This window comes from Uloborus diversus, chromosome 2, assembly GCF_026930045.1.
Source record: "Uloborus diversus isolate 005 chromosome 2, Udiv.v.3.1, whole genome shotgun sequence".
NCBI classification, from domain to species: domain Eukaryota; kingdom Metazoa; phylum Arthropoda; class Arachnida; order Araneae; family Uloboridae; genus Uloborus; species Uloborus diversus.
The window spans coordinates 18,651,204-18,667,980 of record NC_072732.1 but is presented as its reverse complement, the minus strand read 5'-3'; the positions used below and the strand labels follow the sequence as shown (position 1 = coordinate 18,667,980).

General features: G+C 34.3%; 1 protein-coding gene across 3 annotated transcripts in view; it reads right to left on the bottom strand.

Moving 5' to 3' along the window:
- The window catches only part of LOC129217763 (V-type proton ATPase subunit H-like), a 76,163-nt gene that overhangs the window by 19,974 nt on the left and 39,412 nt on the right, over nt 1–16,777 (bottom strand). For all 3 annotated transcript variants that reach the window (XM_054852106.1, XM_054852107.1, XM_054852105.1), the window contains exons 8-11: nt 14,013–14,097; nt 6,011–6,189; nt 4,664–4,789; nt 3,176–3,277 (exon numbers count right to left, since the gene is read on the bottom strand). In XM_054852106.1, the coding sequence (XP_054708081.1) occupies nt 3,176–3,277; nt 4,664–4,789; nt 6,011–6,189; nt 14,013–14,097 (492 nt within the window). The remainder of the gene's footprint in view (nt 1–3,175; nt 3,278–4,663; nt 4,790–6,010; nt 6,190–14,012; nt 14,098–16,777) is intronic.

Below are 16,777 nucleotides of genomic sequence, written 5' to 3'. Positions count from 1 at the left end.
ATTTGCACGAATCCAATACTTTCTTCTATATATTAGATATAGAAGAAAGTAAAAATCGTCTAAAATTGTGTTAAAAAATTTCCGGGAAAAAGTCACCAAACTCTCTCTTTCTCTCCACCCCCGAACACATCACAAAAAATCGTCTACAACTGTATTTTTATGACTTTAATTCCGAAAATTTTGCAGAGGAAAGTTCCTCAACCCCCTCTCTCCAATGCATCGAAGATTGTCAAAACTTTTGAATTTTTGGAGCTTCAATTTCGAAAAATTCGCCAGAATCGAAAACGTTTTCGAATATGTCGTTAATGAGGGCTTTCAATTACGTTTTTAGAACTTTTGTTCCGAAAACATTCCAGGGGAGAGCCCTCAATCTCGAGTCCTTCTCCTAACGTCAATGAAGATCCACTAACTTATGTTTTTGAAGTTTCAATATTGAAAATTTGAGGGTTTACTCCGGACTCAGTCCCTTACCTTTACACTACCAAAGATGGCTAACCATCGTATTTCAAAGCTCCAATTTCCAACAATTTCTAATGGAAAGTTCCAAACCCCGTTCCTTCCCCCTACGTCATAAAAATTGGCTTACAACTGCGTTTTTGAGACTTCAATTTCAAAAAATTTGCGGAGAGGAGCCCCCATGTCGTTCTTTCCTCATCTTTTAACATCATTCAAAGATTGTCTAAAACAGCGTTTTTGGAACTCCTAACATCGAAAAGTTTCTGTTGAAAAGTTCTGAACCCCATGTCTTCTGATACGTCATCAAAGATGGTTTACAATTGCGTTTTTAGGAGTTCAATTACAAAAAAAAATTCCGGGGGTAATCCCCCGAACCCCCTGGTTTTAGCAACACCAAAATTGCGTTTTTGAAGCTATCATAAAACAACTGGGAAGAACTCATGTCTCTCATCTTTTCCTTCAAGAACACAAAGATAGCAAATAATTGCGTTTTCGAAAATATACCCTTAAATTAAAAAAAAATTCCGGAACGGGACCCCCAAACCTCCCTTTTACTTGTTAACCTCCAAATAGTCTAAAAATGCGTTCCGAACAAAAATTTTCGGGAGAAAGCCTGCAAACACTCCTTCCTTTGCGCGAATATTAAACAAAACTTAATCAACAAACAAATCCAAAACTATCTTCAAATTTTATTAACAAATGCAATTTTAGTATATCATTATGTTTGGTACGTAAACCGGTAAAAAGAGATGCCATTTTGTTGCTGCAACCTTTCTTTTATAAGGGAAAAAAAACAATTGAGTACCTGAATAACAACTGAAAAAACTTCACGAGTTTTCAAACGAATCAAAAGTTAAAGGGTTTAATTTAGATAATAGATCCAGAATATTAGTAGAAACACTTTTTTCAGTTTTTTTATTCTTGTGTGTGTGATATTCGAAACACTTATAACTTTCATTCAAACTCTTTGAGCGAAGCACATTACACATTATTCGGGGGGAAAAAAACATGCTACAAATTTTTAACTTTTTAAAAAATTTTATTTTCATTAGTCCACCCTCCCCCCCCCCCCCTTAATGAAATAAGCAATCGCCCCTCTCAACAGGATCGTCTGCATCCCCCACTGATCGCTCCTCTAAAATGATCGTCTATATCCTTTCCGTGATCCCCCCCCCCCCCAATGGCATGCGCCTTCAGAAAAATTGGGGTATGCGCCTTTTTGAGGACCCAGTCCGACCCTGCATACATATAGACACAAACACACACACAAACACATACATACAGACACAAACACACACACAAACACATACATACAGACACAAACACACACACAAACACATACATACAGACACAAACACACACACAAACACATACATACAGACACAAACACACACACAAACACATACATACAGACACAAACACACACACAAACACATACATACAGACACAAACACATACACACAACTACCCACACATTCATGCCTACACACATATACCCTCCCCCCACACATTCATACACATTTAACCATCACACTTATGCCTGCACACAGACTCAAACACACATGCCTACACACACATACACATACCCCTACACACAAACACACATACCCTCCCACAAACACACACGCCTACATACACACACTAGTGACTGCGAAAAACATAATTTGAACTCAAGATGTCAAAATTCAAATTATTATTATTTTATTTTTTGTTTGCATCAAAATAAGAACAGTAATATTATATATATGTTTGAACAGCGACATATCAGCAGTAGGTCATCTAGCAGTATAGCACATCGCTTCTGTACAATGTCTGCCGGATTTGAAATCCAGTCAAGGACAAACATAAAAAACACTCATTAAAATTCAATTTTCTCATGGGTTGTGAGCTAAAAGAATTTAATTGTTGCCGTTATGACATGCTGGCTGCGTTTAAATAGATTTGCCTGAGAAAGACCAGTTTCTTTTGATTGTTCTAAAATACATGTGTGTCAAAGTACAATCTTATTCAGTTTTTCAGAATAAGTAATTGTTATTTTGAAAGCTTATCAAAAATTGTTCTCCCTACTTAAAATGTTATGAAAGTGTTTTAGAAGTGAAGTGACTAGAACAGTTTCTGGAGGTGTTATTTCAGCCCCTTTGAAAATTTGTTTATTTGAACCTTAACAGAAAGGGCAAGTGAATCCACCTCTTTTTCATTATTAGTATTAGATGTTATTTCCCACAATTTTTTAATGGTTGAATATGCTGCAAAAAAATATAAATTTCATATTGTATGTTTGCTACACACATTTTTAAGAAAATAGAAAAAAAAAAACTTTGTAGTTAAGCACACTTATCCAACACCTTCAGAAGTTAAAAATTCAGTTGAATTATCTAGCAGTTATTTCTAGAACAATGACAGACAATTTACGAACAGGCATTTAATCAATATTCTCAGTAAACATTGCAAATACTGAGAAATGAATCAATAATCAATACCATTAAACAAAGACAAAAACAGAACAAATTAAATACTTCTTTAATACTTTAGAAATTTGATTCAGTATATTTAATATCACATTCCATTATAATGTGCAATATGCATTTTCATGAAAACTGTAAGGAAATTTATCAAAATACATACTAAAATTCCATGATGCAAAAATAAAAGTCACTTTGTAAAATCAGATCAAAATTTTTACAAGTACACAACAAACAAAAATGAGGTCAAAACTCACTGCTTCCCACGAGGATAATGGCGTACATATTCTCCAATATCATGAGCTGCAACACTTAAGACTAGAGGATCTTTACTATTTTCAAGAAGACAAATTAAGATTCTGAAAAGGGAAATTAATTTTACAACACAATACAGTGAATATTAATTTTTAAACAATAAGTTCACTAAATTAGTAAAAAATAACCTATGATACCATATTTCAGACAACAATTAACTATATGAAAAATAATTAAATAAATAAAATGCAAAATTAATAAAGCACTCATTTTTAAAAAATAGCAACAGTAATTCAAAGCATTAGCATGTACATCTTGTCATTTAAATTTAAATAAAAATTTATTCAAAATATTAAGACATATGTCTTAATCAGGGTTGCCAAACGTCCCGGATTTCAAGGGACAGTCCCGTATTTTGAAAAATTGTCCCGTGTCCCGGGGAACTTCCATACGGGACGGCTAAAGTCCCGTATTCTAGCTTATTACAATATTTTACAAAACAAGGCATTATTTTAAGGAAAAAATTTAGTAAAGCAAAAAATGTGAAAAAAAAGAGCAAAGAGAAAATCATGTGGCAGCAAACGCAAAAATTATTTTCGTTTTAATTTGGTTTTTGTATTGGCATGGGCGGCAGACCAATGATTACTTCCTCTTTGCTCATTGACTAATGTTGGAAATATACCCCTGCGAATGAGTCGGCAATCGTAATGAAAACGATTTTTATACTTAGATCGGCGACATTTTGTAAAGTTTAATGCTATGATATGATTGAATTTCTCAAATGTTTCATATAGAAACATTCTACGTCGGAAAGCACCCCTTAAAAATACACCATATCCAGTAATTACCCTCAATCTTAAAAAATATCCACCCCCTACCCGCTTTCACTCTCAGGAGCCTGTCCCATATTTACTGTTCTGAAATCTGGCAACCCTGGTCTTAATACGAAATGAATAAATGCTTTTGTGCAACGAAGGAACAATGGTAAGCAACATCTATCAAGCACAAATTAGCAAACTAATTTCAGATACATGTTTCGGGCTTCTAGGAGCTTCATTGTTTCTCTGGAATAACTTTTCATCCTAAAGCTCACACTTCTCTGCATTGAAAAAAAAGAGTTTCTTGAAACCCCAAAACATGTGTCTGCAATCAATTTGCCAATTCGTGTTTGATATAAACTGTTTCCAATTGTTAATATACCTGAATTTTTTAAGGCATTTATGAAAATGGGTCCAAGTGTCCAGAAATAACGCAAAAAGCTGTTAAAAAATTTAATTGTTTCTGAAATTTTTTTATAAAGGTAAATGTAGCAAAACATAATACATTACAGATCATTTTGTATATTAAAAAATATAATTAAACAAAGAAACTGTCTTTGAAAATAATTTCCTCTTGAATGTACACATACAATGCTTGCTACATACTTTTGTCAAACATTTTTCAAAAACAAACAGGATTCTTTTTTTGTAAAATGTATTTCAAGAGCTTACTTTAATAGTTCATAATTTTTTTCATTCAAGCGATGAGTGTTTTCTCGCCAAAATTTCTCAGAGTTGTGCACAGGACTCCACTCTAATCTGCCTGATTTAATTTCTGTAGAATATTCATCAAAAGAGCTATAAAAGACCAATTGAATTTTGTGATTGAGTAGTTTAAGAAATTTGTTGAAAATAATTTTTAACACTGTCATCTCTCTGATAACAGTTCAATTATAACTGAAACACAAAATTTATAAAATGTCCATTTCATTAACTTTTCCAAATAGTTGTATTTCATGACAAAAGATAACAGCATAATATTTATTTGGCTTAACTTTGATTCACAATTTCTATATTTTTAGCATCCCACTCATATTATAATAGTGTTGTTACATATATTGGCTTAAAACCACAGAAAAACTCCTAAAATAGTGTACTAACCAAATTTAATTAACGATAATCATAAAAAATGTTTAAAAGGAATAATTAACCTGGTTTAATGTTATTCTGTTCTTTAGGGCAACTTTGAACCATGTGAGAACTGAGCTGTAAAATAAATTGAGACGAAAAATTCTTCAAGAAACAGGGAGAGAGGTCATTTGGAACTTTCTACTGTAAAGTTTTTAAGGGTTGACTTCACACATTCCTATGGAAAAAGGGGGGTTTAAAAGCTATTTGCCAAAGCTAAGACTCCAACCTAAGTACAGCTCCTCATTGCACAGGGGGCTTAAGCATAAAGACATCAAAAATTGCTTGAAGATAATAGGTTGATTGAGGCTTTTATACAATTAAAAATATTTCTTTTAACTTTTAGCCCTATTATTTGATGGGAGGAGGGCAGATCATTCTTCCCATATTTAGACATTGATATATTATACTTTTCTCAGCTTTGACTAAAATCAGATGAGGTGAAATAGTTTATAATGGACACTAACATTCACTTCCCACTGATTTATTTACATAAGGCAAATGAAGTGTATAGCTGAAAAAGTAGGTATGTATCCCAAAAAAACAAATTTTCAAGGACAAATTCACATATCTGCCTAGACAAAAAGATATTAGTAACAATAACTTTTCATGTTTTGTTTAGGAAAACATTTAGGAGACCATGTTGAAACTCTTGGGTTGTTGGCCTACTTAAGTAATGCACTGAAGAAACTAAAAAGCGCATTTACACAACAGTTGGAATTGGAGGCACCTACTTTGCTGCTATGTGCTTCAAATAATACCTTGGTTAGCAAATGTTTCACTAAATTCCACAACTGTACTTATTCTCTCAAATTAGTAATTTCAGATATCAGCAGTTCATAGCATTTTAGAGTCGGATAACATATTGCAGCATGAAATTTCAATTCTAACCTTAAATCTTGAACGCTTGTCTGAAGCTTTTCATTGAGGAATTCTAAATCTTCTACAATGTCTGGATCATCAAACCTGCGACTCTGAAGTATGTCCAATTGTTTCAGCACTTTGCACTGCACCATGGCAATGGCATTATCTCGGCTAATGCTTAACTCCTCTGGCTTTTCAATCAGGTTCTGAAATAGGACAAAATATTTCACAAAAGGTGCAAAAAATAAGAGAGGGGGAGCAATGGAGCATCTTTTGAAAAACTTTTCAATAACAAATGAAATGCTCCAACTAAGTTTTTAACAATTCAATGCAAAACTTCACACAAGTTAGTTCCTCTCCTTCAAGACACTTTATTTTTATAATGTAAAAATTTAATCCAAACATATGAAATATTTGTTATCACTACTGCTGGTAACTTCAAGCGAAAATATCTGAAATTATATATTAAAATGCAAAAGGATTATTAGAATTACGGTTATACACTGACAACATGGTAAAACAGCAAAATTGCTATGACAAGCAAAAAATTTCAAATCTTGGTTTCCTTTAAGACAGTTCTTGTTCAAGTAGTTAACTAGTATGTTGTAACTAGAAATGGAACGAAGCTTCGGCCATTCCACTGAAGCTTCAGTTTGGCCAAAGCATGAGCTTATTATGCAAGCTATTGTCTTTTAAATTCAAAATTGTACCTTGTGATAAACTATAACAGAAATGAGGCATAACGAAGCAATGGGATGTACGTGGACATTTTCAAGTTTTACTTAAAATGAGTTTAAGTTGTGGGTCTAGGTAGGCTTTCATTGAAAAGTTTCTCTAATTCATGCTGTCAGGGCCCGATTAAGATATCAAGGGGCCCCAGGCCACATATTTTTTGGGGCCCCCTGTATTTAAACTTTATAACTTCAGCCCTTGGCTGAAACAATTTTAGCCATAGACTGAAGAAATTTCAGCCATTTGGGGGCCCCTAGGCCAGGGCCTAGTTGGCCTATTCAGTAATCAGGCCCTGCATGCTGTATAGCAGCACCTACCAGTGCTACAAGCAAGGGGGGCCCTTGGAAATTAGAACTTCCTTGCTTTTAGTACTTTTTTCTTTGCAAAAATATAAAAATATTTCTTCTCCAGCCATTAATTAATAAGTAATTAAAAATGTCAAATTTTAATGACACTAATCTGTCCTGAAATCTGCCTCTATGGGAAAATATTCTGCTAAACCATGGTTAAAATTTCTGAGCTCCCTCTTACAATTTTGTATATGGGCGTCCATGGCTACAAGGACTAGCTCTTGTTCAAGTAGTTAACTAGTATGTTGTAACATGGAACGAAGCTTTGGCCATTCCACTGAAGCTTCAGTTTGATCAAACCACGAGCTTATTATGCAAGCTATTGCCTTTTAAATTCAAAATTGTACCTTATGATAAACTATAACAGAAATGAGGCAGTGAGAAGCAATGGGATGTAAGTGGACATTTCCAAGTTTTGCATAAAATGCGTTTTAAGTTGTGAGTCTAGGTAGGCTTTCATTGAAAAGTTTCTCTAATTCATGCTGTATAGCAGCACCTACCAGGGCTACAAGCAAGGGCACCCATATAGGGGGGCAAAGGGGGCTCGAGCCCCCCCCCTTGGAAATTAGAACTTCCTTGCTTTTAGTACTTTTTTCTTTGCAAAAATATAAAAATATTTCTTCTCCAGCCATTAATGAATATGTAATTAAAAATGTCAAATTTTAATGACACTAATCTGTCCTGAAATCTGCCTCTATGGGAAAATATTCTGCTAAACCATGGTTAAAATTTCTGAGCTCCCTCTTACAATTTTGTATATGGGCGTCCATGGCTACAAGGACTAGCTCTTGTTCAAGTAGTTAACTAGTATGTTGTAACATGGAACGAAGCTTTGGCCATTCCACTGAAGCTTCAGTTTGATCAAACCATGAGCTTATTATGCAAGCTATTGTCTTTTAAATTCAAAATTGTACCTTGTGATAAACTATAACAGAAATGAGGCAGTGAGAAGCAATGGGATGTAAGTGGACATTTCCCAGTTTTGCGTAAAATGCGTTTAATGTTGTGGGTCTAGGTAGGCTTTCATTGAAAAGTTTCTCTAATTCATGCTGTCAGGGCCCGATTAAGATATCAAGGGGCCCCAGGCCACATATTTTTTGGGGCCCCCTGTATTTAAACTTTATAACTTCAGCCCTTGGCTGAAACAATTTTAGCCATAGACTGAAGAAATTTCAGCCATTTGGGGGCCCCTAGGCCAGGGCCTAGTTGGCCTATTCAGTAATCAGGCCCTGCATGCTGTATAGCAGCACCTACCAGTGCTACAAGCAAGGGGGACCCTTGGAAATTAGAACTTCCTTGCTTTTAGTACTTTTTTCTTTGCAAAAATATAAAAATATTTCTTCTCCAGCCATTAATGAATAAGTAATTAAAAATGTCAAATTTTAATGACACTAATCTGTCCTGAAATCTGCCTCTATGGGAAAATATTCTGCTAAACCATGGTTAAAATTTCTGAGCTCCCTCTTACAATTTTGTATATGGGCGTCCATGGCTACAAGGACTAGCTCTTGTTCAAGTAGTTAACTAGTATGTTGTAACATGGAACGAAGCTTTGGCCATTCCACTGAAGCTTCAGTTTGATCAAACCACGAGCTTATTATGCAAGCTATTGCCTTTTAAATTCAAAATTGTACCTTATGATAAACTATAACAGAAATGAGGCAGTGAGAAGCAATGGGATGTAAGTGGACATTTCCAAGTTTTGCATAAAATGCGTTTTAAGTTGTGAGTCTAGGTAGGCTTTCATTGAAAAGTTTCTCTAATTCATGCTGTATAGCAGCACCTACCAGGGCTACAAGCAAGGGCACCCATATAGGGGGGCAAAGGGGGCTCGAGCCCCCCCCTTGGAAATTAGAACTTCCTTGCTTTTAGTACTTTTTTCTTTGCAAAAATATAAAAATATTTCTTCTCCAGAAATTAATGAATATGTAATTAAAAATGTCAAATTTTAATGACACTAATCTGTCCTGAAATCTGCCTCTATGGGAAAATATTCTGCTAAACCATGGTTAAAATTTCTGAGCTCCCTCTTACAATTTTGTATATGGGCGTCCATGGCTACAAGGACTAGCTCTTGTTCAAGTAGTTAACTAGTATGTTGTAACATGGAACGAAGCTTTGGCCATTCCACTGAAGCTTCAGTTTGATCAAACCACGAGCTTATTATGCAAGCTATTGCCTTTTAAATTCAAAATTGTACCTTATGATAAACTATAACAGAAATGAGGCAGTGAGAAGCAATGGGATGTAAGTGGACATTTCCAAGTTTTGCATAAAATGCGTTTTAAGTTGTGAGTCTAGGTAGGCTTTCATTGAAAAGTTTCTCTAATTCATGCTGTATAGCAGCACCTACCAGGGCTACAAGCAAGGGCACCCATATAGGGGGGCAAAGGGGGCTCGAGCCCCCCCCCCTTGGAAATTAGAACTTCCTTGCTTTTAGTACTTTTTTCTTTGCAAAAATATAAAAATATTTCTTCTCCAGCCATTAATGAATATGTAATTAAAAATGTCAAATTTTAATGACACTAATCTGTCCTGAAATCTGCCTCTATGGGAAAATATTCTGCTAAACCATGGTTAAAATTTCTGAGCTCCCTCTTACAATTTTGTATATGGGCGTCCATGGCTACAAGGACTAGCTCTTGTTCAAGTAGTTAACTAGTATGTTGTAACATGGAACGAAGCTTTGGCCATTCCACTGAAGCTTCAGTTTGATCAAACCATGAGCTTATTATGCAAGCTATTGTCTTTTAAATTCAAAATTGTACCTTGTGATAAACTATAACAGAAATGAGGCAGTGAGAAGCAATGGGATGTAAGTGGACATTTCCCAGTTTTGCGTAAAATGCGTTTAATGTTGTGGGTCTAGGTAGGCTTTCATTGAAAAGTTTCTCTAATTCATGCTGTCAGGGCCCGATTAAGATATCAAGGGGCCCCAGGCCACATATTTTTTGGGGCCCCCTGTATTTAAACTTTATAACTTCAGCCCTTGGCTGAAACAATTTTAGCCATAGACTGAAGAAATTTCAGCCATTTGGGGGCCCCTAGGCCAGGGCCTAGTTGGCCTATTCAGTAATCAGGCCCTGCATGCTGTATAGCAGCACCTACCAGTGCTACAAGCAAGGGGGACCCTTGGAAATTAGAACTTCCTTGCTTTTAGTACTTTTTTCTTTGCAAAAATATAAAAATATTTCTTCTCCAGCCATTAATGAATAAGTAATTAAAAATGTCAAATTTTAATGACACTAATCTGTCCTGAAATCTGCCTCTATGGGAAAATATTCTGCTAAACCATGGTTAAAATTTCTGAGCTCCCTCTTACAATTTTGTATATGGGCGTCCATGGCTACAAGGACTAGCTCTTGTTCAAGTAGTTAACTAGTATGTTGTAACATGGAACGAAGCTTTGGCCATTCCACTGAAGCTTCAGTTTGATCAAACCACGAGCTTATTATGCAAGCTATTGCCTTTTAAATTCAAAATTGTACCTTATGATAAACTATAACAGAAATGAGGCAGTGAGAAGCAATGGGATGTAAGTGGACATTTCCAAGTTTTGCATAAAATGCGTTTTAAGTTGTGAGTCTAGGTAGGCTTTCATTGAAAAGTTTCTCTAATTCATGCTGTATAGCAGCACCTACCAGGGCTACAAGCAAGGGCACCCATATAGGGGGGCAAAGGGGGCTCGAGCCCCCCCCCCTTGGAAATTAGAACTTCCTTGCTTTTAGTACTTTTTTCTTTGCAAAAATATAAAAATATTTCTTCTCCAGAAATTAATGAATATGTAATTAAAAATGTCAAATTTTAATGACACTAATCTGTCCTGAAATCTGCCTCTATGGGAAAATATTCTGCTAAACCATGGTTAAAATTTCTGAGCTCCCTCTTACAATTTTGTATATGGGCGTCCATGGCTACAAGGACTAGCTCTTGTTCAAGTAGTTAACTAGTATGTTGTAACATGGAACGAAGCTTTGGCCATTCCACTGAAGCTTCAGTTTGATCAAACCACGAGCTTATTATGCAAGCTATTGTCTTTTAAATTCAAAATTGTACCTTATGATAAACTATAACAGAAATGAGGCAGTGAGAAGCATTGGGATGTAAGTGGACATTTCCAAGTTTTGCATAAAATGCGTTTTAAGTTGTGAGTCTAGGTAGGCTTTCATTGAAAAGTTTCTCTAATTCATGCTGTATAGCAGCACCTACCAGGGCTACAAGCAAGGGCACCCATATAGGGGGGCAAAGGGGGCTCGAGCCCCCCCCTTGGAAATTAGAACTTCCTTGCTTTTAGTACTTTTTTCTTTGCAAAAATATAAAAATATTTCTTCTCCAGCCATTAATGAATATGTAATTAAAAATGTCAAATTTTAATGACACTAATCTGTCCTGAAATCTGCCTCTATGGGAAAATATTCTGCTAAACCATGGTTAAAATTTCTGAGCTCCCTCTTACAATTTTGTATATGGGCGTCCATGGCTACAAGGACTAGCTCTTGTTCAAGTAGTTAACTAGTATGTTGTAACATGGAACGAAGCTTTGGCCATTCCACTGAAGCTTCAGTTTGATCAAACCACGAGCTTATTATGCAAGCTATTGTCTTTTAAATTCAAAATTGTACCTTATGATAAACTATAACAGAAATGAGGCAGTGAGAAGCATTGGGATGTAAGTGGACATTTCCAAGTTTTGCATAAAATGCGTTTTAAGTTGTGAGTCTAGGTAGGCTTTCATAGAAAAGTTTCTCTAATTCATGCTGTATAGCAGCACCTACCAGGGCTACAAGCAAGGGCAACCATATAGGGGGGCAAAGGGGGCTCGAGCCCCCCCCCCCTTGGAAATTAGAACTTCCTTGCTTTTAGTACTTTTTTCTTTGCAAAAATATAAAAATATTTCTTCTCCAGCCATTAATGAATATGTAATTAAAAATGTCAAATTTTAATGACACTAATCTGTCCTGAAATCTGCCTCTATGGGAAAATATTCTGCTAAACCATGGTTAAAATTTCTGAGCTCCCTCTTACAATTTTGTATATGGGCGTCCATGGCTACAAGGACTAGCTCTTGTTCAAGTAGTTAACTAGTATGTTGTAACATGGAACGAAGCTTTGGCCATTCCACTGAAGCTTCAGTTTGATCAAACCACGAGCTTATTATGCAAGCTATTGCCTTTTAAATTCAAAATTGTACCTTATGATAAACTATAACAGAAATGAGGCAGTGAGAAGCAATGGGATGTAAGTGGACATTTCCCAGTTTTGCGTAAAATGCGTTTAATGTTGTGGGTCTAGGTAGGCTTTCATAGAAAAGTTTTTCTAATTCATGCTGTATAGCAGCACCTACCAGGGCTACAAGGACTAGCTCTTGTCCCAAGACAGAAGAGAGGTTCACCTACTGGTTCTCTCCAAATTTTACATTTTGCCACTTACATCCTTTGCTTCTAACTGCCTCAAATGTATATTTAATTTTAAAATGCGTGTATATTGAACCCTTAGAGCCAGAATTAATTCAGCAATTAATAAAATGTTAATCAAGAATATATTCTACTGAAAGCTATATAACATTATAGTTGGTTTATAATTTTATTAAAAAACTCAAGTTCTAAAATGAAGCTATATAAATATACTGCATTAAACATTCAAATGTTTCTAGCTTTGAAACCTATAACAATAGTCTGACCACGGATTGTATGGAAAGACAAACATCCGTTTTACAGCCGAAAATAGACGAATCTATTATTTTTTACCGATGTTAGCTTTTGCGAAGCAGAGTCTCGTTCAAATGAGTGGAATATGCGCATCAAATTTTTACTTTTCCCCCTTATTCACATAGATTCGTCTTATCTGGACGTTTGAAAATTCCATCCAATCCGTGGTTGGACAGTAGTGATGTTATTCATACATACAAGGGCGGATATGCAACTGATGGACATCCTTAAGTAATTTATTTTAAAATTACATTTTGTTTAGAGGTACAATATATGGATGCATTAAACTGTCAACATATTTTAACTCATTTTGTATTCATTAATCAAGACTATCAACAATTTAACCAGGATTGTAAAACATGCAGATAATTATCAGAACATAAATTAAAGCTACATTTTACTTTATTTATTTATTTACTAATTCATTTATTTTTTTAAATAAAAATATGAGGAAGGTTTCCTGTCCAGTTTATAAGTTGCACATCCATTTTAGATCTGCATTCTAAACATTTGTTCTAAATAATTAAAATCCTAAAATGTATTCCAGAATAGTTGATTAATGTAAAATTCTATTATAATTAAATATCTCTTATTGGATAATTCTATTATTTAATATTTGATCATATCAGTTGGTTAATATAAACATTAACTTAATTGTAGAGCATGCCTTTAATATTCCAAATATAGCTTTATATTACTTATTCTAATGAGAAACTAAAAACAAGTGCTTTTCTGGTGCTACCAGCGCAAAGCCAAAGTCTGGGATAGACATTAATAAAAAGAAAAAGAAAAAACAGACAACAAGTTGAAAATTTTGAAAAAACTAAGAGTAGTAAAGAATATTCAGAGTGACATGATGTTATATATGCATTTATTGTGCATTAAATGCTAAAAACTCAACATACAGAGCAGCTGAAGCTTTGGTATTCAGAGCTTCGGCCAAATTGCACTTTGTGCCATCTCTAGTGGTAATCTTTACGGAAAACTATATATTTCACTTGAATGCTCATACAGGGTATACAGAGTTCATGATTTTAAAATACCCCAATTTTTGAAAACTTTGAATCAAATTTTACATTTTAAAAATACATGAGGAACTTGGAGTACTGTAGGATTGTAACTCTATATCTATATCCCAATAATAAAGAATATTTTAAAACTTTGCTTTCTTTTACAATTTCCAATCCAAGTTACACATCTAATACCAATGACAAATACATAACATGCAAGTTTACTTACTCTTAATGTTGCCAATATTATTCTTGTTACTTTTTCTTTTGGACATTCACTTAATATATCTGAGAGTATTGGAATAACATTAAATCTGTAAACAAATAAAAATATAAAATTAAAGCATTACACTAATATTATCAAATTTCTTTTTTTAAATATTTTCCTGCGAAAATACTATTTTTTTTTTAAAAATTTTTTAAATTCGAACTGAATATCAAAACAATTGTATATTGCAGATTAAAGCCTTTAAAATGAAATGGTCGTCGAATTAAAACACAACAGTATTTTTTTTTTAATATTCAGAACAGAAATAGAGAACTAATAGTAAATTAAGAGACAACTAAATATAATTATGAATTACACTTCAATAGAATTCTTCAGTTACTCATTTATTTCATGCTAATTGCTAGATACTTATACTTCAACTCAAGGGCGCCCATACAGAGGGGCAAGGGGGGGGGGGGGCTCGAGCCCCCTTTGAAATTAGAACTTCATTGCTTTTGGTACTTTTTCTTTGCAAAAATGTAAAAAAATTTATTCTCCAGCCATCTTTACTAATAATAAAGCAGAAAGTCTCTCTGTCCGGAGGATGTCTGGATGTCTGTAGGATGTCTGTGACGCGCATAGCGCCTAAACCGTTCGGACCGATTTTCATGAAATTTGGCACAAAGTTAGTATGTAGCATGGGGGTGTGCATCTCGAAGCGATTTTTCGAAAATTCGATGTGGTTCTTTTTTATTCCAATTTTAAGAAAAAGAACTATCATAAATTACGAAATTATCATAACGTGGAACCGTAACATGGGCACAAGCCAATTGGCGAGATACGAAATGACCATAACGTGGAACCGTAACGTCGGTACAAGCCAATTGGCGAGAAAATTCACCATACATCATTTGTAAATATACAAGCGAACCAAAAGACCTTTAATTTTTCTATTACGGGCGAAGCCGTGCGGGTGCCACTAGTTAATGAATAAGTTATGAATATTTTAATGACTCTAATCTGTCCTGAAATCGGTTTCACTGGAGAAAATACACTCCTAACACATGGGAAAAATATCCGAGCCCCCCCCCCCCCCTCTAACAATTTTGCATATGGGCGCCCTTGCTTCAACTATAAACAATATTGAACTTTTTGAACTTTGGGGTGATATTTCAAACTCATCTTTTCATGCATTGATAGAAGGGCTCCTTTGGTGCTTTGTAACTATGAAATGCAAGTATGCAATCTTTGAAAATTGTTATTTTATAAACACTGCTTCTTTAATCAAGTTTTCATGGATTCAGCACTACTACAAATGTTTTTACATTTTAAAAATTGCAATTAAATTCTAATTGTTTTGTTGTTTTTAAACAATATTATGCTGTTATAGTGCATCACTATTGTTTTCAATACAATACTTCAATAGTGAATAAAATATGACAACGTATATAAAGTACAAATTCAAAATGAAAAAAGGTTAAAAAACCAGCAAACAGCTGTTTCGGCACTCTAAAATACAAGTGCCATCATCAGTGCAAATAAAAACGAAGACAGGTTCAACCCGACTGAACCTGTATTTTAGAGTGCCGAAACAGCTGTTTGCTGGTTTTTTAACCTTTTTTCATTTTGAATTTGTACTTTATATACGTTGTCATATTTTATTCACTATGCAGTACAAAGTTTTCGACTACTTTTTATGTAATACTTCAATACTTCAGAAAAAAACAACTGAAGAAGCATCAGAAAAGGATATCTTTTTTTTCTCCCTTTAATTTGCCCGAAGGCATTTTATAACTGTTTAGCTTTTGTATGCAGATTCTACAGGTTTGGATCCTGGTATTCCTTTACGAAATTTTTTTTAAAAAGAAACTGTTATAGTTGAATATGAAACAAAAACAAAACATAAACTAAAAAAGTTAGCAAAAGCATCAAATATTAATGCAGGATGACGACAGGAACTGGAAAAAAAAAGTTCCCTGATTTCCCTGATTAAGTTCACCGAATTTCCCTGATTTACGTTACCAATGATAATGGTTTCTTTTCTTTTCTGAACCTGAAAAGCATTGCATATTAAATAAAATGCAGTGTTTAAAACAGTTTAAGATGTTAATTAAAAATATATTTTGAAAAGATGCACTTTTTTTTGGCAAAAATAGTACATTAAACTATCAACAGAGAAATATTGTAGGAAATCTAAAACAAATACTTTATTTCCAGGAACCAGTAGACATAACAATTGTACGAAATTATTAAAACCACTCTTTATGACATATCTAATCATGATGAAACTAAAAATTTAAATGGAAATAATCTCGAACTGAATTTTTAAGCAGTATAATTGTTGCTGCAAGAATAGCAAGTGATAGTTAAAGTATAGAAGTAATGTAGTTTTACTTACGTAAATAATACTGCCGTGTGCAGGTAAATGGCAGTATCTGCAGAAATTAGTTTTCGAGATATTTGAAGAAATGTGCGGTGGGTTCAGTACTAACAATAGGAAAATGATGGAATTTGACGTTTTTTTCGCGCCTCTTTTTCAGCGGAAACCAAAAAAGAGAGCTTGTACAATATAGATAGTGTACTATAGATGACAAAAATGCAAAAAAATTAAAAATGTGCAGTTACTGCCCTTTACCTGCACATGGCAGAATAGACATATTTATGTAAAACAAATTGAAACCTTTTAACAACGAGGAACGAGCAATCTTGAGCTATTCCCTAATCAATAACTTAGGTTTTAATGAATGAATACAGAACTACTAAAAAGTAAGAAACATATTTACTTA